Source organism: Dreissena polymorpha, chromosome 7, assembly GCF_020536995.1.
Source record: "Dreissena polymorpha isolate Duluth1 chromosome 7, UMN_Dpol_1.0, whole genome shotgun sequence".
Taxonomy (NCBI): domain Eukaryota; kingdom Metazoa; phylum Mollusca; class Bivalvia; order Myida; family Dreissenidae; genus Dreissena; species Dreissena polymorpha.
The window spans coordinates 78,622,242-78,643,005 of record NC_068361.1 but is presented as its reverse complement, the minus strand read 5'-3'; the positions used below and the strand labels follow the sequence as shown (position 1 = coordinate 78,643,005).

Below are 20,764 nucleotides of genomic sequence, written 5' to 3'. Positions count from 1 at the left end.
AATCCATGCATGTTATACGAATATCTTCATTATTTGTATTGTTATTTGTAATGTTCAGTAGAAATCGGCATGTGATTTTTCCACTGTCCGCCATCTTGGAATGTCGACTTGTGGGTAATTTTTGCATAGCAACACACAGCGGTGTAAACATAAATCTCACCGGCGCTATATTTAAGCTTTATGTAAGAAAGCTGCACTATTTTTAGCAGACGTAAGGTCATTATTTAGTTCATATAGTCTGTTTTAAATTGTTTTGTCATTTAAAGTCTATTTTATTATTTATAAGTGTTAAGCGTGCAAGCGTTCCATAATTGGTCACGGCAGTTATTGTGACCCGTTTTTGGTCACACTGTGACCAATATTTGGTCACAGTGACCAACTTCTGGTCACAGTGACCAATTTCTGGTCACAAGTGGAACGCCGCGGCTATATAAAGTGACCAAATTTTGGCCACAAGTTTCATTCTAGTCAAAACCTTAAGGCAGGCAACATCCACGCCAATTTTTTTCTTAAAAAGTACTTTTTCTTTTCGTGAGTAATTTAAGTAACTTATAATAACAGTAATACCTTTGTAAGCAAATAATATAGCGAACATTTAACATATATTTCATTAAACTTGAGCATTATTTAAAGTATTCAATCTATTTTGGTTATGATCGTTGGCAAGTGTCATTGTTCCTTAAATTCGACGAGGTCCCGTTTACGAGTGTAATGTCCATTGTCAAAAATATCACAGTGTGACTCGCAGTTTACCGTCGCAAGATTGAAAGTACTGTAAAACCTTAATTAAGGTTGCATGTCATTTTGCTGTTGGAAATATAACATTTTGTTGAGTTATTCGTGGAAACTGAATAAAAGTTGTTTGAAGTTGAATCGGACTTTGAGTTAAACATTAACCACCAATGATAAGAAGCGCACTAACGGAGCGTAACACTATATATACTAGTAAGTCAAAATTAATCATTTCATCAGTGGGGTGGGGCAACTTTTGATCCCAGGGACATGATTCGAACAAACTTGGCAGTGGACCACTTTAAGGTGTTACATGCCAAATAACCAAAAATTGGGCTTTGGTGTTTCATTGATTTTCACTATATAACTATAGGAAAACAAGTCTCCCCTTGGGTACAGCCAATTTTGACCCCAAGATCTTGATTTTGAACCAACCTGGCAGAGGACTGCCATATGATGTAACATACCAAATATTACAACCCTGAACCTTGTGGTTACAGAGATCTTTTAAGTTATTTACTATATACCGGTTAGTCTATATAAATATTGTAACCCCTGGGCATTTTGATCCCAGGAACATAAATAAAATTGTTTGAGGACTACCATGCAATGTTCAATTCAAAACCTCTAATTCTTGCAATTTACAAGATTAACGTTTCAACAACATGCCCTTAGGGCTTGGCCAATTTCGACCCTGGGAACATTATTTGAACAAACTTTATAGAAAGCCACCTTACGATATTATACACCACCATACAATATTATACACCAAATAAGCCCCTGAGCAGTATGGTTTCATAATAGATTTTAAAACTTATCTACTAAGTCTATATAAATCACGTTTAATCCCCGGACAAAATTTAAACAAACTTAGTACAGTAACAGACTAACTCATGGTGTTCAACAACACATATTTAAGCCCTGACCTTTGTGGCTTTAGAGAGGACAATTTTTAAAGTTATCATTTTTTAAATCTGTTTGTTGCTCTGTTGATCTTCATGTTCATATGGGCCGTGCTCTGTGAAAAGGGTGTTTAATACATAAGCATAAAGTGTCGTCTCAGATTAGCCCGTGCCGTCTGCACAGGCTAATCAGGGACGACACTTTCCGCTTTTATGGTATCTTTTGTTTACAGAAAGTCTCTTTTTAGCAAAAATCCAGTTGAGGCAGAAAGTGTTGTCCCTAATTAGCCTATGCGAATAGCACGGGCTAATTTGGGACGACACTTTATGCACATGAATTAAACCCCCTTTTCACAGAGCGCATAATTATGTAATTGATCCAAACGATTTGAACACATTTGAAAGAGGCTCACCCAAGGGTTATTCCTGTGAAGTTTTGTTAAAATCTGCCAAGAAGTTCAGGAGGAGAAGTTTTAAGAAGAAAAACTGAACGGACACACCTCATGCACTAACAGACAACACGGTATCCTTAAAGCTCTCTTTGAGAACTATGTATCTATTTTCAAAGAAACACATGCACATAAATTATTGTTATCTTTCATAGAAAAAGATTTCTCATATTGAAGTAAGACAAACACAGATCATTGAACTGAAAGCCATTAGTTAAGCAGTTAATTGTTTACAAAGGAAATTAATAATGTTACATAAAACCCTGTTTAAAAACATTTTCATGAGGATTATTGAGGGTTATTATTTTGTAACCGCTGATTATTTAACCACTATTTCCATACTGATGCCAAAGAAATCAGAACTTGCCTCCATTCATTGCTGGTTTGTTGCTGGAATAAAACTGGAAGTTCAAACTGGTCTCTTCTGGAACAGTCCTCCTGAAACAAAAGAGAAACAAAACACTCCATTAAGAAACCTATAAGGCTATAATGCATGTATGCCATTTCCAATGAAATACTGGGTCTTACATGTATCTGTAAGCTAAGTGGCCGGGCTGCAGATCTAACCTTCAATTAGCTAAGTACATCTCAGAAATTCATCACATGTTGCTTTATCGTGGCAGATTTTTCTTTGTTAATTTTCTGTTTGCCTGAGCTGCCCTCTGGTGAACTGGGCTTAATGCACATGCATAAAGTGTTGTGCCAGATTATCCTTTGCACAATGCAGGGGCTAATCAGGGACCACACTCCGCTTTTATCGTATTTTTGGCTTAAAAAAAGTCTCTTTTTAGCAAAAATCCGTATAATGGAAAGTGTCATCCCTGATTAGCCTGTGCAGACGGCTTAGGCTACATGTAATATGTGAGAGGACACTTAACGCACATGCATTAAACCCTGTTTTCTCAGAACAAGGCTCATTTTACCTCTAAAATATAGCTGGAAGTATACCTGGGCATGCGGTGGTGACTGCTGGTGGCTTTACGCGACCCAGGTTTGATTGGAGGTTTTGGGGCGTACATCTGTACCATGGTGTTCTCTGACTCCGGTCTTGTCAGCGATTTCTGGACAGCATGTGCCTGCGCTATCATTGCCTGAAGGAGGAAGAGATGTCAAATTAACCCATTTATGCCTAGTGGACTCTCCCATCCTTCTATATTGGATCAATTTATTTCCAAAATTAGTGATGTCTAGTATATTTATTTCTATATTTAGAATATTTCTTACAGAATTTCCTTTAAGCAAACAGCTCAGACCCTGATGAGACGCCGCATGAAGATGCTGCATCATGTGGCGTCTCATCTGGGTCTACGCTGTTTGCCAAGGCCTTTTTTCTAGAAGCTAGGCATAAATGGGTTAAAACCGGGCTTAATGCATGTGAATAAAGTGTCTGCACAGGCTATTCAGGCTTATTGATGAAACAATCAGAATTATTTAACCACTATTTCCTTATTTGATTTGGGTAAACAGGGCTTTATTAGTGTGCAGCCTAGGAGACACCACTGGATTTTCATTTGGAACCAAAAATACAATAGAAGCAGAAAGTGATGTCCATGATTAGCCTGTGCTGACTACATAGGCTCATCTGGGACGACACATGCATTAAGCCCCCTTTTCCCAAAACAAGGCTCCAATGGACTCAAACAGAGCCGGATTCAATTAAGATTGTGAATACAATCTTTAGTTAAAGTGTCTTCATTTAATTATGTCTGGGTTGTTTTTGTTTAATTATTTTTTGTAATTTTCTAGCTTGCAGTTCTAAAATTTTGAGCTTATAAAACTGAATCAAGCCAATATTTGATGCCTAACTGCCATTTGTTAATTTCAAGTTTCAGTTTTAATTGCAGGCCTGAAGTTTTCACACCATTGTTGAAATGGCTTTTAATAATGGTGTTGTTTTACTAGGATAAACAAGACCTGTGTTTGTGAAATACAATGCCCCCTACAGCGCTTTAAATCCGCACAGCAGCTATTTTAGAAACAAGGTTACATATTGAATGTAACAGTCACAGTGACCTTTACCTTTGACCTAATGACCTCAAACCATGTTTGATTGTAGATCTCAATGAGATGCATGCACATGTGAAGTTTAAAGAACATAGACCCTAGAGTTTTCATTTTATAAGCAAGGTTAAAGTTTTGGGACAGACACACACATACATTGACAGACAGACAGACAAACAGACGGACGGACGGACGGACGGACGGACGGACGGACGGACGGACGGACGGACGGACAGACAGACAGACAGACAGACAGACAGACAGGCCAAAAACAATATAACCACGATCATTCGATCCGGGGGTATAGAAATGTGGCCCCTATAGTGGAAACAAGTTTTCTAAGATATTGCCTTGAATTCATAAACCAATTCTTACTTGTCCTGGACATATTCAAGATAAACATTCTGTTTCAGTTTCATGAAGATTGGATAAAAATGTGTCTCTATAGTGTTTATGAGGTTTCACCTGGTGACCTAGTTTTTGGACAAATGTGACACGGTTTCAAAGTAGGCCCAGATATTCTTAAGATAAACATTCTAATGGTTGACCAAATTCCATCAAGATTAAATGAAAAATGTTGCCTCTAGTGAGCTAAACATTGATGACACACAACGGCAGACATAGGGTTTCGCAATAGCTTGTAATGAGCTCTTTCTGTTTGCACATGATGTCAAAAAACTAATTCACATTCCATTCGGTTTTTAACTAAAGCTTTGCTTCAAATGTGACTGCTTTGTGTGCTATATTTAAGGGCATATAGCTGAAATTGAGAAGAAAAGTGTCTTGCACATTTACATTTCATGATGATGACATACATGTATTTGAAGTTGTAAATTAATAGCTTGGGATATGTGGAAGTACAAGTGCATCATTCTAAACTTCATGATAGGAATTATTTTAAGTTTTTATATAAATCGCTTGTGAAATGTGTAAGTACAACTTAAATATTTTATGTAGACTGACCAGCCAACAGACTAAGTGATTCCAATACAATGTATACTCAATCTAAAACTATGTTTATGGGGCAAGTATACCATGTACATATTCTCTAGCTTTATATTAACAAACATTCAACATGTTCTGCCCTCTGAGAGAATGGCACTTAACGCATGTGCATAAAGTGTCCTCCCATTTGATCCTGTGAAATCAGCAGAGACAAATCAGAAACCACACTTTTTGCTTTAACAGAATTGTTTCAAAGAAATCTCTGCTAAACAAAAACCAAGTCTAGACAAAAAGAGTAATCCCTGATAAGCCATTGAAAACTGCAAAGGCTAATCTGATACTAAACACACATGCATTAAGCCCCATTTTCTCAGAGCAAGGCTACAATATTTGGCCCCCCATACATCCCCTACCTGATGTTTGGCCTTGCTCTGCTCCAATAGCACCTTGCTCTCCCATACCTGATGTTTGGCCTTGCTCTGCTCCAGTAGCACCTTGCTCTGCTGCTTCAGCTGGGTTTGTTGCTGCAGGATCTGGTACTGCTTGCTGGACTGCGACGGGGTGTGGTAGTTCTGGGGGACCACGCCCGTCACCTGACTGTACGCCATCGCCAGGTCGTTCTGCCACTGCTGGCCATGATCGTCGATGAAACTGTTGAAAGTTGCGTTAGCACTTTGCAGATTCACGTTAGTCTGTTTTTTTCGTTGCGATTCGAGCGTTTTTAGGTCAATCGCTGACTGGACCCGCATTTCCCTTGTCCCAGAAGGTGGCCGGTTTTTGGAAACGTGCTCCTCCATTGAGATGTACTTTGAGGAGGTAACTATACCACTGTCACCCGCTGCACCCTGGTCACGTGACACCTGGTTATTGGACATACATTTTCTCAGGGCTCGCGTTTGTTATCAGCTATAAGACCCTTTTTATCATACGGCTAAACATGCCTTTTTCTCTATTTCAGGGAAAACACTTTTACATTCAGGTATGGGTAGTTTCAAACTTTATCTACATTAAGACAAACTTGTTGGGTTGAAAACTAAAATTCCTTTTGCTTGATAATAATCTGAATACTAAAAGGCATGGATATACTGTGAATTTAATATTCTTAGAATGATAAATGTATAGGTATTTTTTTATTACCCCACAAAAGTAAAACAATGCAACAATTTCACCCATGTTTATCCCTTGCCTAAGTTCATCAATCACAAGCATTATAACTAAAAGTATCTTTTTATCAACTGAGTGATCAATGGTATCAAATTAGGCACTTAACCATAAAGCATGTTTTCACTTTATCCTAAATTGGGGTCCAAATGGCAATCTAGGACTCTAAACATAATGCATTGTGTTTTTTAAACAAGTATTCAACATGCATATGAGCCTTGTTCTGGGAAAACAGGGTTTAATGCAGCTGCGTAAAGTGTCATCCCAGATTAGCCTGTGCAGTTCTGCCTAGTGGATTTTCTATAAGATTTAACTTCCTTTAAACGAAAGACTTAAAAAACTGGAAACTGTCATCTCTGATAGGCCTATGCGGACTGCACAGGCTAATCTTGGAGAGCACTTTAAGCACATGCATTAAGCCCCATTTTCCCAAAGCAAGGCTCATATGTTTTTATAAAAACATTGTAATCCTTACCTGACTGGCTGTATGCGTGACTCCAGTGGTTTCATAGGCAGTCCAAGGTCGCTTGTTTTCCCCGTCCAAGCGCACTCCAGCGGCCGACGAGGGTCTGCTGGTGTCAGATGGGACGAGGCTGGTGCTATTTATAGCGGAGTACTGGCGCGCCTGCTGCCGCATGGTCAGTCGTTGTAAAGCCTCTGTTATCACCCTCTCATTGTAGGGATCTAAAGAAGCAGCATACCCAGCTTGGAATGGGTGTAAAAACTAGACTAGGCCCAAATCTTCAGTGTTGATAGTGAAACTATTGTTATTGTAACTCATATACAAATGTAAAGCAGATACCTCAGTTTTCCACTGAACCCTCCATTTAGCAAAGTGATTGGAAATTTAATTTTTCTGTATTTATTAATTGGACTTGTCGCCATTCCCTTATGTGTATGAACAAATAAATACTGTGAAATTTCAAAGGCATAATCTATCCTTTTTTTGCCTCGTTCTGGGAAAACTGGGCTTAATGCATGTGTGTAAAGTGTTATCCCACCTTAGGGACAACACTTTCTGCCTACACTGGATTTGTTCAGAGGAGACTTGCTTTAACCCATTCCAACTCAAAAGCACAGTGAAAATGGCTATGTGCAAACAGCAAAAAAAACAGAACAGCCTGGGAGTGACTCGCAGTCTGTTCAGGTTTTATGCTGTTTGCTGCTCATCAGTACCTAAGGGTTGGAAATGAAGTCTTAAAAACCTGAATCTAGTAAGGTCTTATTAAATTTAACTTTCTGAAGGACTACACATGGGTAAAAATAAATATCTAAGTGGTAAGGGGTTAAAAAACAACTTGTATAAAAGAAGAACAAGCTTTTTGCCCAGTTTTACCACAATGAGGCTCATATCCTTAATTAATTGAGATTATGCCCCCCTCTGAAAATGCATGAACTGAGCACCATGTTATACCATAGTTTACTTCCAACTTGCATTACAAAAGTAGTGGTAACCTTATGAATATAATCGTGTGTTGCATATAAACAAAAGTAATACTTCAGAAATAATCTTCTATGTAAAAATTGTTTATGTTCAAAGATCTTTCTGCTACCATATCATAAAATTTGAGTTGCATCAGTTACACTTATGCAATTACCAGTAAGTAGTGGCAAACACCAGTTAATATTCAGAAGAGCTGGTATTTAAATATTTTTAATGACCATGACATAAGAATGTGGCTGTTATTTAAAGAATCCTAAGAAATATTATGACCTACTGCTTGCAAATAGATCTTGAATAAATATCATACTTCAAATTATTGAACAAAAATCTGTTTAAAGAAATAAATAAAATGCAAATGAGAAAACGTTAATAAAATGTTATACTTTCCTTTTCAATACACAAACTAGTCTAAAAAGTGCTTACAAACTAAAGCAAATGAAGTTAAATATGCACATTGTGCGTATTTGCATGGTTTGGTGGTCTTCATTTGGTCTCATAAATAATGATACAAAACATCATCTCTAATTCAAAATTAGTCTCAAATTTCATGAGTCTAGTTAAGTTAATTAAGTTAGATTGCTGGGACAACACTATGGGTCCACACATAATGAAGCTTCAGGGGCGGAAGGACCACATAAACTTCGAAATACACACACACATCTCTTGCCAATACTAGTTATATGAATTCATTAACCGGTACAGGGGTATTGATAATATCATCACAGGGCTTGATATAAAAGGTAGTGACCAATTGTCTGGGACAACCAAAATATATGTTTTATCAAATAATCAAAAATTCTGGTTTGATTGGACAAGTGAAAAAAAAATCATATTTTTTTCTAATCATCTAGCAAAAAGCATCAGCAATAGGTTTCCATCTTCTTTGTCAATAAATGGAAGTAATTTACAATATAAGTGATATCAATACACATCTAACAAAATAAAATCACAGATAATGAGAATAAAAAAAAATCATTTTCAGATGATACTGACAGATCTTTTTCTGACAAGAAACAGTTTTCAATTTTCCAATACTCGTCTTGTCGTCACTAACTGATAAACAAACCAAAAATTGTCCACATATGAGTTCAAGATAATAATCATTATTTGTTCGCCAACAATTCTTTGTTAATATTCACACATCACTGTCATAATTCTGATTGGTTCAATTGAAACCATTTGAAACACCAGGTTTAGAGCATGAACAGTACAGATAAATATTTGATTATAAAAAGAAAAATACATAAACAACTTTTGGCTGAGTTGTTTTTATTAAGATTTTTAATATGATATAATATACTCAAGTTCAGGGACAGACACTAATGTTTACAGTAGGTTGCACAGACGGGCAACATTACTATCTTAAGTATTTTGGTTTCCTTAGAAAAGAATAAGGAGCCAAAAACCAAATTCCGGTTATAATTTACTAATACTTATATTTAAGAAAACAAAATCCGCAAACAACACAACATTGCTGATATGACTAAATGCATTATGCACATTCATGAGTATGAATCTTAATTCTATTCAAAATAAAGTGATTAAATTATTGGAAAATGGTTTAAGCTTTTCTAGAAAGGTAGGTGCCAAGTTAGACTAACGATTTTTGAAATTAACTTTCATAGGTAAACAGGCAACCTCTTATTTCTATCCCTGAATGTAATAAAATAAATATTGCTCCACAACCTGCTTGTGCAAATGCAACAATCAATCACTCCAAAGAAACCCAAAACTCTTGCCAAAGTGGCAGCTACGTTGCACTACGTCAGATTGAAATGCATGTAAAGAACGGCACCCACTTGCTGGTGTACCTTTACGAGCAAAATGTTTGCTGAATTGAATCGAGCTCCGTTTTGGGGAGGAGCTATTTTCATCTGGGTCTCTTATGCCTGCAAGCAATTTGCATACAATGTGAACAGCCTTTATTTTTCTTATTTTCCTACCCATGCATTATGCACAAAAACAACAATAAATGATTCTAATTATTATAACAAGTATATCAGTAAACAGTTAAACTGATAGATGCATTGCAATGCACCCCAATGCACATTGTTGAGTCATTCACTGCAATTAAAAGATACTAAAATGACTAAAATCACTCGAGATTTTTCACAAACATGACTAATAAGCCCTGCAACCCTAAGGCAGCTATGTGCAAGGGCAATAACTCAAAAATGTGTGGATCACTGGGAATGAAACAGTGTCTTGCTTTCCCAGTCTTCAAAATATAAAATCACCATGACCAGACAAAGTGTGGTGTTCAACTCCCCTGTGGTAAAAAAAAATAGAAGGTCAAGGATTCAATAAATATGTTATTTTCTATAAATAACATTTAAAGGAATGACCTGATTTTAAATAATTTAAAAATATTTAAGTGGAAATAATGATCATTAATTGACAGAGTGTCATACACAAAAAACATTAATGTTGCTTAACAAGCAATTTCTTCAGGGGATAACATGATTTATCATACCACCGCATTGATATCTGCCTGATATAACGATGCCTGATATATTTTTTTATATCATGGTCAACAGGAAGTTCTTATATCAGTCATGTGTGGAGGATAGTCATATCACTCAAAATCAACTATTAAGTAATAATTTTTAGTAAAATTGAATCAGATTCAACAAAACAAACAATCCGATACCAAGATGTAATATATTTTAAACACAAAATGCAACACAAACAGCAAAAAACATTTTTTATAAATATTAAGCGCCCGTACTAATGACGTCATTATTAACACTGTCAAACGGCAAAGGTCATATTCTTTCCCGCTGAAACTGCAGCTTTTTAGCGATTGTTTCATTATTTCTTTATAATCGGGGACGTAAAGGTATGATAAGCAGGAAAACAGGTTACTGCCTAATCTTTTTGTAATATATCAGGCTCGGCATGAATTAAATAACTGCTTGGCAAGCCTCGCCGTTATATTATTCTAAGCCTTGCCTGATATATTACAAAAAGATCAGGCAGTAACCTGTTATTCTCAATATATCCAGTGACAAGCCTTGGTTTATTAAAAATCACGCTGCTGTTTTTTTGTGTTATTTTTGAAACATTAAAACTTAAATTTAACAGTAATTTTGATACAGAAAAATGACTTCATTTAAACATTTATGAATCGCTCATGTAAAACATGGCTTAATGCATGTGAGTAAAGTGTCGTCTTAGATTAACCAGAGCAGTCTGCGCAGGCTTATCATGGATGACACTTTCCACTTTTATGGTATTTTTTATTCAAAAGAAGTTCCATCTTAGAAAAGATGCAGTCTGGGCAGATTGTACGCACTAATCTGGGATGACACTTAATGTACATGCATTAAGCCCAGTTTTCCTAAAATGTGACTTATTTCACCTGTATTACACAAACAGCACTACAGTCTGCCTCCACATGTGTGTTACCTTGGAGATCTGGGGTGCTTCCATATGCGGTGTGAGCGGCAGACGTAGGACGTGACATGTGAGCAGATGACGGTCGCGATCTCAGCTTTTCTGTAAAATGAAAAACAAAGGTGAATATTGAACAACATAACAGAACACAATTTTAATTTGGTTCATTGGACTGGAAGTCAGTAAACCAAAATTGCCATGGGAAAATGGGGCTTAATGAATTGGCGTAAAGTGTTGGCCCAGGTAAGGCTGTGCAGTCTGCTAATAATCACTGTCCGTTTTTACGAAATTTTTTGATAACCTTAAGTATCTTATACATAAAATTCAGTCTTGGCAGAAAGTGTTTTCCCTGATAAGACTAGGCAGAGTTATTCAAGAAAAAAATTGTAAATGAATTTGTCATTAAAGTTAAAAGCAAAAAACAAGTAAAAAGAAGCATGTTTAAATGAAATACAATGGGTATAAGTTTAAATATAGATAAAATTTTGTTTTATTACAATACTGTTTTTACCAAGCTATTGATTTCATAGAAGGATGCGAAACATTGAACCTCTTTCTGGGAAAACTGGGCTTAAACGCATGTGGGTAAAGTGTCATCCCACATTCGTCTAAGCAGTTCGCCCAGGCTTCTTCTAAGTGAAAATCCCGTGTAAGTGGAAAGTGTTGTCCATGATTAGGTTGTGTGAACTGCACAGGCTAATCTGGGACAATACTTGATGCACAAGGATTAAGCCCAGTTTTCCCAGAACTAGACTTAAATAGTCTTCAGGTTATAATAAACAAATATAAAATTGAAATTTGTAAAGAAGAAATAATCTTATGAAAGGTGAAAATAAACTACAAAGAATGGCAATTCTCTGGAAATTGTTTAAATAAAGCAAGAACGTTTTTTATCTAAAAAGCAATGTGCACAGAATTGCAGCTAAATTAAGAAATAAGTAGTCTCTTACAGAATCTAAAAAAAACTAATGTCTACTTCATACATATACTATAACTTTTAAACTGTCTTAATTAAAAAACTGATGAACAAATTGATTCTATGAGTTGTAAGCATGAATTCTAAATATGTGTTACAACCGGAAAAAAGTGACATACATGGAAAAAGGATAATTATGCTTGCCAAAGCAGAAATAAATATTCACAATCTTGTCCCAACATTCAACTCTCACGGGCCTTTGCAAAGCGTGATTACTTTATGCCTTCATTGGGCTGTATAAAAAGAACGCCAGTATCTAAGATTCAGTCAAGACATGTTTATGATTCATATGAACAAACTCTATAAAGCTTACTAATAAAGATGTGGAACAGAAAGAAATGTTTTTATAAAAAGAAACTGAGAGAAAATTCTTGTCCGATGAATTATTGAGTTTCCAACAGGTATGCATGTTGATAAAAGACTAATAAATTTCATAAGAATATTTATAATAATATCACTGGAGGAGTGCAAAATTGTTGTTTCAGTCTCACATGTAGCTATAGGATACAGCCCTTAAATGCTTGACTGTCAAACTAGCTTCTTGTATACATATTAGTATAAGTAGGTGTGTGACAAAGCTCTCTTGAAAGCATAAATGCCTTTAAACAATATGAAATACAGAACAAAATATTGTTTAAGCAGCCTAAAAGCTGAAAGGGGTGGGTCTGTGGCTTGATTTAATTGCTGGGAATCTGCCAACTATAAAAAGCCCATATTTCTGTGTACGACTTTAAGTGAACAAAAAAGTGTGAAAATTCCAACCGTCTAACTCATGAAGGAATGTTGTTCCTTGCACTGTCACTTGGTCAGCTATAAAATGTACATTTGTTACAGTTAAGTTTCAAACTTTGCTTGTATAATTATGTTATGTTTGAGGAATTACACCTTTATTAGTGTATCAAAATCTAAGGGATAACATTTATAAGTTTCTTTTAAAGTGCATGATTGTATTATTTTCACAAATAATGAAAAAAAAAGAAACAAAAAGACATGTCATTTTGAAGTTTATGTTCAGACAGAATCATAATATTTCATAAATGTCATATAATTCCTTTATGTTATTTGAACACTACATGACTACACTGTAATCAACATTTTCAATAATTAATCAAATAGATCTCTATGCTACTTCCCTCTAGATATAAAGACACATGCAAGATACTTGGTGATTAACCCTTTCCCACTCAGAAGCAAAGTGTACATGGCTATATGCAACCAGCATAAAACCAGAACAGCCTGTGAGTAACTCACAGTCGGTTCAGGTTTAATGCTGTTTGCTGCTCATCTGTATCTCAATGTTGAAAATGAAGACTTTAAAACTTGAATCTTTAAAGAAAAGTCTTTAATTTAATATAATTTTCTAAAGGACTAAACAGGTCAAAATGCATATCTAAGCTGTAAAGGGTTACCACGTAGATACGTATTTTGATGCATTTGTACTCCCTTAGAAAATTACATTTAATTAAAGACCTTTTTTACTTTATTCAAGTTTTAAAGGCTTCATTTTCAACCCTTAGATACTGATGAGCAGCAAACAGCATAAAACCTGAACAGACTGTGAGCTACTCGCAGACTGTTCTGGTTTCATGCTGTTTGCACATAGCCATTTTCTTCTGAGAGGGAAAGGGTTAAGGAGAAGGTTATACCTGGCATGGTCATCCGTCCATCATACAGTGCTGATATAGTTTCTAAGAAATCAGTATATCCTTTCAGTTATTTTCAAAAGTATTCATCTCCTTAAATATAATGAGCCGTGCACTGGGACAACCAGGCTTAATTTATGTGCGTAAAGTGTCATCCCAGATTAGCCTGTGCAGTCTGCAAAGGCTAATCAGGGATTACACTTTCCGCATAGACTGGATTTTGGCTTAGAAGAAACCACCTTTAAAAGAAATATTCCATTAAAGCTGAAAGTGTAGTCCCTGATTAGCCTGGGCAGACTGCACAGGCTAATCTGTGATGACACTATATTCACATGCATTAAGCCCCAGATTTCACTGAGCAAGGCTCAAATATATTAACTGTAATGTATCGCACACTTTTCATAAATGCAGTAGTAAGAAGTAGTGATATAACAAGACCTCACAGTGACCTTGACCTTTGACCTAGTGACCCCAAAATGGGTGTGGCATGTAGAACTCATCAAGGTGCAGCTACATATGAAGTTTCAAAGTTGTAGGTTGAAGCACTTTGATTTTAGAGCCAATGTTCAAAACCTTGACAAAATGTTAAGGTTTAAGCACAACACGGACGACACGACGACGGACACGACACGACGAGCTGGCTATGACAATACCTCAGGTTTTCTCCGAAAACAGCAGAGCTAAAAATTAATAATGTAAAGTTAACCTGAAAATCTCTTTTAAAATATTTGCTAAATTATTGTTGCCATATGAAACAGCCATTTTGGGTTACTGTACACATAAACACTCAAAAACCAAAAATCAATTAATATAACAACTAAAACTTAAAAAGAATTCTGGCCATTTTTTACAATAAATGTGTTCAAATATTTAATAAATAAGGGATAATTGTTACCCAACCTGTTAAAGCCAAACTAAATCTGACAACAATTAAATAATGTCTCTACTCAGCGATATTTCATTAAGTCTGAAAGTGTGGTCGCTGATAAGCCTGTGTGGATTTCACAGGCTAACCTTGGACAATACTATACACACATGCATCCTGTGTCATACATTGCTAACAGCAGCACAACAGCCCTACCTGTCTTGGGCCCGGTGCTTTTAGCGCTATGCGGCCTCAGTGTGGACAGTTTCTGCGTGTAGACCTGTACAGCAGTGGCGTATGAAGAGGCAGAGTTGGTGTTATAGGAGGCCGGCCGAGATGCCTGCAGTTAAATAAAAAATAAAAAAAACTCTTTTCAGTCGGCAGACAACTGCCTTTGACTAAGCGCTGACAAGTCTTGTAGCAATTTATGTTCCGTTTTAAAATGGACCGACCTAACTGTTACAGAGTTAACATTGTTGTTAACTTACACATGATTTCGCTTCATGTTTGAACTGTACAAGGCAAGTAAGGAATTGGTTCGCTTTTTTATTTTTACAAACTGCTATCAGGGCAATACCAATACAACTTTAGTCTGAATAAATAGGTTAAAGTTTTTAATAGCTTAAAGGCCTTGTTCGAGTAATGTCTGATCAGGGATATTCCACTCAGTGCATTCACCCTCCATAAATCTGAGCTTTTAGCTCAGCAGATATATATGAACATCATTTTTTGGGGGAAAAGAGGCTAAATGCATGCGAGTAAAATGTCTTTCGGGAATAGCCTATGCAGTCCACAGAGGCTAATCAGGGACAATCACTTTCCACTTTTATTGTATTTTTAAAGGAACTCTATCCTCAGCAAAAATCAGATTAAGGCAAATCTGACACGACACTTTACCCACATGCATTAAGCCCAGTTTTCCCAGAACCATATGTCAAAGGTTTAATGAACTATTTGCTCAGCATATGTTTACTGATTATTGCACTCTGACCATGGTGGGATGCTTGTACAAAGTGCTTTAATACACTGTACATTGCGTTGTTGGATAAATTGAGATAGATTTATCCAGTGGTCAGCCTAGAGGGAAAGGTGGGTAATATATGGGGCTTCATATCGCCCTTTACACATGACATATTTTATAAAAAATGCATTACGGACAAATTCATACAATTTTGTGAATACTAACTGAAATTTCATGTAAAAATTGCTTGTTGGTAAATAAGTCACTTGCAAATATTTGCTTGTGGCAAACAAATAATAGCTGTGCAAACACCACAACCCTGATCAGAACGTACACCAACAAGGTGGCTCACCTGGTGCAGGCTGCTCTGACTGCCAGTGTGACTCAATGTTCCTGTCGGCTGAGGTCGGAGGTCTGAGCTGGACGTTGGCACACTGTGAATAGCTGCAAACAAAATTACTATGCATCAAGTGTCTGGATAAGCCTGTGCAGTCTGCACATGCTAATCAGTCAAGACACTTTTGTGGTATTTTTCGCTAAAAGGAAGTCTCTTCTAAGAGAAAATACAATTTAGGCAGAAAGAGTCATCTCTGATTAGCCTGTGCAGACTTCACACATGCATTAAGTACGTTTTCCCAGAGCGACCCTAAAATACGTTAAATTAACAAAAGTATTTGGTGCTGGTTTCTCATATTGTAAAGACTTAATACAATTGTTGAGACATTTGATAGCTTAAAACATACAAATAATGGCCATTTCATATTGCACACTCTTTCATGTGGATGCATCATTAACAAGCATATCTAAGCAATCTGTTTCATACTTTCATACAATTTTAAACAATAGGGCCAATTTGTCACAAAATACAACCATTAAAAGGTGTGGGTTAGATTGATCTGCGATGAATGAGGATATATAACTTTATTTTACAATGGTGGCAAAGGAAAAAAAGTATACAACAAGAAACATGGTGAACAAACCAGGTATTCAATGTTTTAAATATAACTTAAATATAACTTAAAATAATAAATGTGCAATATAAAGTAAGGTATGCAAGTGAGCTACCAAAACACAAAATGCCTTGAGCGGGAACTGTGTTTTTCTTTTTAGTGACAGTATACAACTTTTTCCCAAACCAAGTTGTTAAGCAGACACCATTGTTCAATGGTAATTAACAGTGAACATGATCTTAATCTGACCAGCACAAAAATGCAGTCCCAAGCAAGGTCTCCATCTAAGCTACCTACAGACAACAGTTTGAATGCAATACCTCCTTCAAAACTTATGTCATTGAGCGGAAACTGTGTTACTATATTTAGTTACAGTGACAATGGCCTTGATGCGACTAGTCCCAAGTATGATCTCAAACTGGGTCTTCATTCAAACTTGCCATATCGAAAGAGTCATCAAGATTGATTACTTGCAAACTAAAATTATTGACCAAAAACCAACCATTAGAGATAGCAGACAAACATTAATTTGGCAAATTTTGGATTATTCAAGGGCCATAATTCTGAGGTGCTTCACACAATTTGGCTAGGTTATCAAACCTGGTGAAGAATAACCCTTTATCAGTTATATACGTATTTTGATGCATTTGCAGTCCCTTAGAAAGTTAATGTTAATTAAAGGACATTTCTTACTAGATTAAAGTTTTAAAGGCTTCTATCCAACCCTAAGTTACTCGCAGGCTGTTCTGGTTTTATGCTGTTTGCACATACCCATTTTTTTTTTGCTTCAGAATGGGAAAGGGTTAAATGCTCACAAAGATTTCCATCACTTTCATATTGATCCACTATTATCAATAACAGTTGGAGAGGCGACAAGGTAAATTTGGGTTATTGTTTTAGAATTCAAGGACCATAATTCAGTACTGCTTGATGGGATCTGGTGGGCTTTGGAATCTGTGCAAAACATTATGCCCATTAACATTATTACACAATTTCTTGATAATTTGATTCAAACTGTTATAGTTATTAAGGGGACATAAAAGAAGATAACATTAGTTTGGCAAATTTTGGATGATGTAAAGCCATACATCATAAGAACTTATAGCAATTTGGCTGGTAACAAACTTGGTGAAGACTATATATACAATTTAAAAAAAAAACATTAAGTTCATGATGATCCAGTATAAACTATAAACTAGTTAGAGAGCGAACAAAGTAAATATGGCTTTTTTTTAATTCAAGGGCCTTAACTCAGAAGTGCGTAAAGCAATCCAGATGGTTATCAAACTTTTGCCCAGATATTATGCACATAACCATTATTACCAAGTATCTTGAAGGTCCACTTTAAACTGTTTCAGTTATTGAGCAGACATTTTTCTCCAGTACACAATTCATTTTCCCACCAGCCCACCCGCCAACAGTGTTCCCATAACATAGCCCATATTTTTCAACCAGTGTATAAAAATATAAAGTATAAAAAAATCCAACAGAGCAAGAAGAAAAACTAAGAATTCTGGTTAGTAACAAGCAGCTACAAGTTAATGGAACTAAAGGAAAAGGCTTTGGATGAAAGAGTTCATGGACAGAGGTCAAGGACATGATTCCATTAGGGTCAAGGTCATACCTTTGGGGACATCCTCCCACCCTGTGACTGTTTTGGGTGGGACAGGTGTCGATGTTTTATCCGACATGGAACTCTCTCTCCTCTTACCGAGACTGGCTTGAGATTCTGTCCTCATGGCAGAGGATGTGGCTCCAATGTGCTGCATTGAGTTGCCTAGAAATCGGCCCATTGAGGAAATTGCACTTTAATTGAGGATCATAAGTTTTGGAAAACTAACCAAACTTGAAAGAAACCACTAAAGGCGTTTCACAATTTTCTTGAAATGTCCCAATTGTGGCCTGACAAATTATGGCATGTATGATATTTCACTTAAATCAAGGGCATACAGTGTAGTTTACTAACCATTTAATAATCCTCATAAACTTACTCATCCTAAAAATGTAACATTCAGAGATTACACATTTTCCAAGGACATGCATTTATGGTTACTTCAAGTTTATTGGACGATATATACTAAATTATCATAAAAAAATTGTGTTCAAGTGCATTAACAGTTTTTTTCCTAAATATATTAAATACATAAAATCATGGAATTACTAACCATAGAAAAGCAAATAACAATGGGCCTACCACAAATATTATCCATGCATATCATTAACAAATTGAGCTTTGCTCTGTGAAAAGGGGGCTTGATACATGCGCTTTAAGTGTCGTCCCAGATCAGCCTGTGCAGTCTGTACATGCTAATTAGTGACGAAATGTTCCGCTTTTATGATATTTTTTGTTTAAAGAAAGTCTCTTCTTAGCAAAATCTAGTTCAGGTGGAAAGTGTTGCCCCCAATAAGCCTGTGCGTAGTGCACAGGCTTATCTGGGAGGACACTTTACACACATGCATTAAACTCTCTTTTCACAGAGCATGGCTCATTTGCATTTGATGCAGACAGAATTTGAATTATTACAAGACACAAAGTTTTGAGCAAGGAAGCTGACAGAGAAGCTACGGTATACCATGGAGAATCACAGCAAATGTTAATCATACATGCAGTGAATTTTTAAGTTTGATAGAAAAACAGTTACATGTCAAGATACAAAGGCTTTCTTTATCTGGGGCCCATTGACCATAACAACACATTTTTTTAGTTGTAGCCTAAATTGGTCAAAAGATCTTGTAAGACAGGAACCACATCAGCCATTATTCAACTGATGTTTTGTGTCTGGCTATTATTCAACTAATGTTTTGTGTCTGGCTATTATTCAACTGATGGTTTGTGTCTGGCTATTATTCAACTGATGTTTTGTGTCTGGCTATTTACTTGAGCCACGTTCTGGGAAAACTGGGCTTAATGCATTCAAGTACATTGACACTTTCTGCCTAAATGGAACATTTGTTTAGAAGAGACATTCTTTAAACAAAAAAATTCATAAAAGCGGAAAGTGTCATCCCTAATTATCCTTTATGGACTGTACATGTTAATCTGGGATGACACTTGAAGCACATGCATAAAGCCAAGGTTTTTAAGATCAAGACTATTATAATAATGGGAGGTGAAGATTACGGATTAACACACAAACATTCAACTTATGGTTCCAGAAACATACATCTTAACTGTTTTAATTGCTATACTTTATTTTTGGAATCTGATATTTTAACTGTTTTTCTAAATGTCATATGAGGAAAATGTGAATACTAGTAGACGATGATTAAAGTAAAAGGTGTTAAAGCATGTCTATAATAGGTGGAAAATGTGCTTAAAGGAGGTATTGTTATTTAAAAAAAAGCATCTCACCCAATTTTGTTGTACCTGTAGTCGGTATGTGATTGTTAGCCTCTGCAGGCGATTTTCCACCAAGAAATATGCTGGCAGACTTGTTGATCTTGGTGTACGTAGTAAGCACTTCTTCAAGTTCCCCTTCACTGCAGAAAACAAATTGAGAATATTATGCATGTGCGTAAAGTGTCGTCCTAGATTAGCCTGTGCAGTTTGCAAAGGCCAATCAGGGAAAACACTTTTCGCCTTAAATGGATTTTTGCAAAGAAGAGACTTCATTTAAACAAATATACACTGAAACGGAAAGTGTCATCCCTCATTAGTCTGTGCAAACTGCACATGCTTTTAGCCCTGTTTGCCTAAATTTAGTCTTGAAAAAAAGAAAAGAAAATAGTTATCTAACTATCATTACTTATTATCAATATTTGACATACATTTTCTGCAATAAACTACAGATAAATATTTTTTTTTCAAAAATTGTTAAAAGTTAATTTAAGTTAATTGATGATCAAGAGTACATCATAAAATATGCATGTTTAAAGGTTTGGTTTAATATGGCAATTTTTTTTTTATTATTGAAGGGCCATAATTAGAAGTGCTTCAGACATACAAACATGATACCAAGTTTTATGATGATTAGTTAAACTTTTTCAATTAGAGACAGACCGACAACCTTATCTTAAAACACTTATTCTGAAAACAGACTAAAGAATATTTTAGAAATCAGGGCGGGGTCAATAAAATCTCATGTTTGTTTGAGGGATTTTGACCCCTAATACCATGGCTGAAACTAGCAGGGTCCAACTGACCAATAGCCCCTAAAATTATGAGCATCGTTCTATGAAAAACTGGGCTTAATATGCATGCGTATAATGTGTGATGCCTGATGAGCCTATGCAGTCAGCACAGGCTAATCAGGGATGAAACATTACCCACAGTCCACACAGGCTAATCTGGGACTATACATTATCCACAGTCAGCACAGGCTAATCTGGGACTATACAG

The 20,764-nt window shown here is 36.1% G+C and overlaps 1 protein-coding gene across 4 annotated transcripts in view; it reads right to left on the bottom strand.

Annotated features, from left to right (window-relative positions):
• LOC127837427 (tubulin polyglutamylase TTLL5-like) overlaps positions 1-20,764 on the bottom strand; it is an 88,604-nt gene that overhangs the window by 12,859 nt on the left and 54,981 nt on the right. The window contains exons 28-39 of one of the 4 annotated variants that reach the window (XM_052364494.1): positions 19,778-19,905; positions 18,050-18,202; positions 15,828-15,919; positions 14,731-14,854; positions 13,653-13,694; positions 12,769-12,816; positions 11,043-11,132; positions 9,446-9,523; positions 6,666-6,874; positions 5,443-5,889; positions 3,032-3,174; positions 2,451-2,521 (exon numbers count right to left, since the gene is read on the bottom strand). In XM_052364494.1, coding sequence (XP_052220454.1) covers positions 2,451-2,521; positions 3,032-3,174; positions 5,443-5,889; positions 6,666-6,874; positions 9,446-9,523; positions 11,043-11,132; positions 12,769-12,816; positions 13,653-13,694; positions 14,731-14,854; positions 15,828-15,919; positions 18,050-18,202; positions 19,778-19,905 — 1,625 coding nt within the window. The remainder of the gene's footprint in view (positions 1-2,450; positions 2,522-3,031; positions 3,175-5,442; positions 5,890-6,665; positions 6,875-9,445; positions 9,524-11,042; positions 11,133-12,768; positions 12,817-13,652; positions 13,695-14,730; positions 14,855-15,827; positions 15,920-18,049; positions 18,203-19,777; positions 19,906-20,764) is intronic. The other 3 variants (XM_052364495.1, XM_052364496.1, XM_052364497.1) reach the window with 3 other exon arrangements.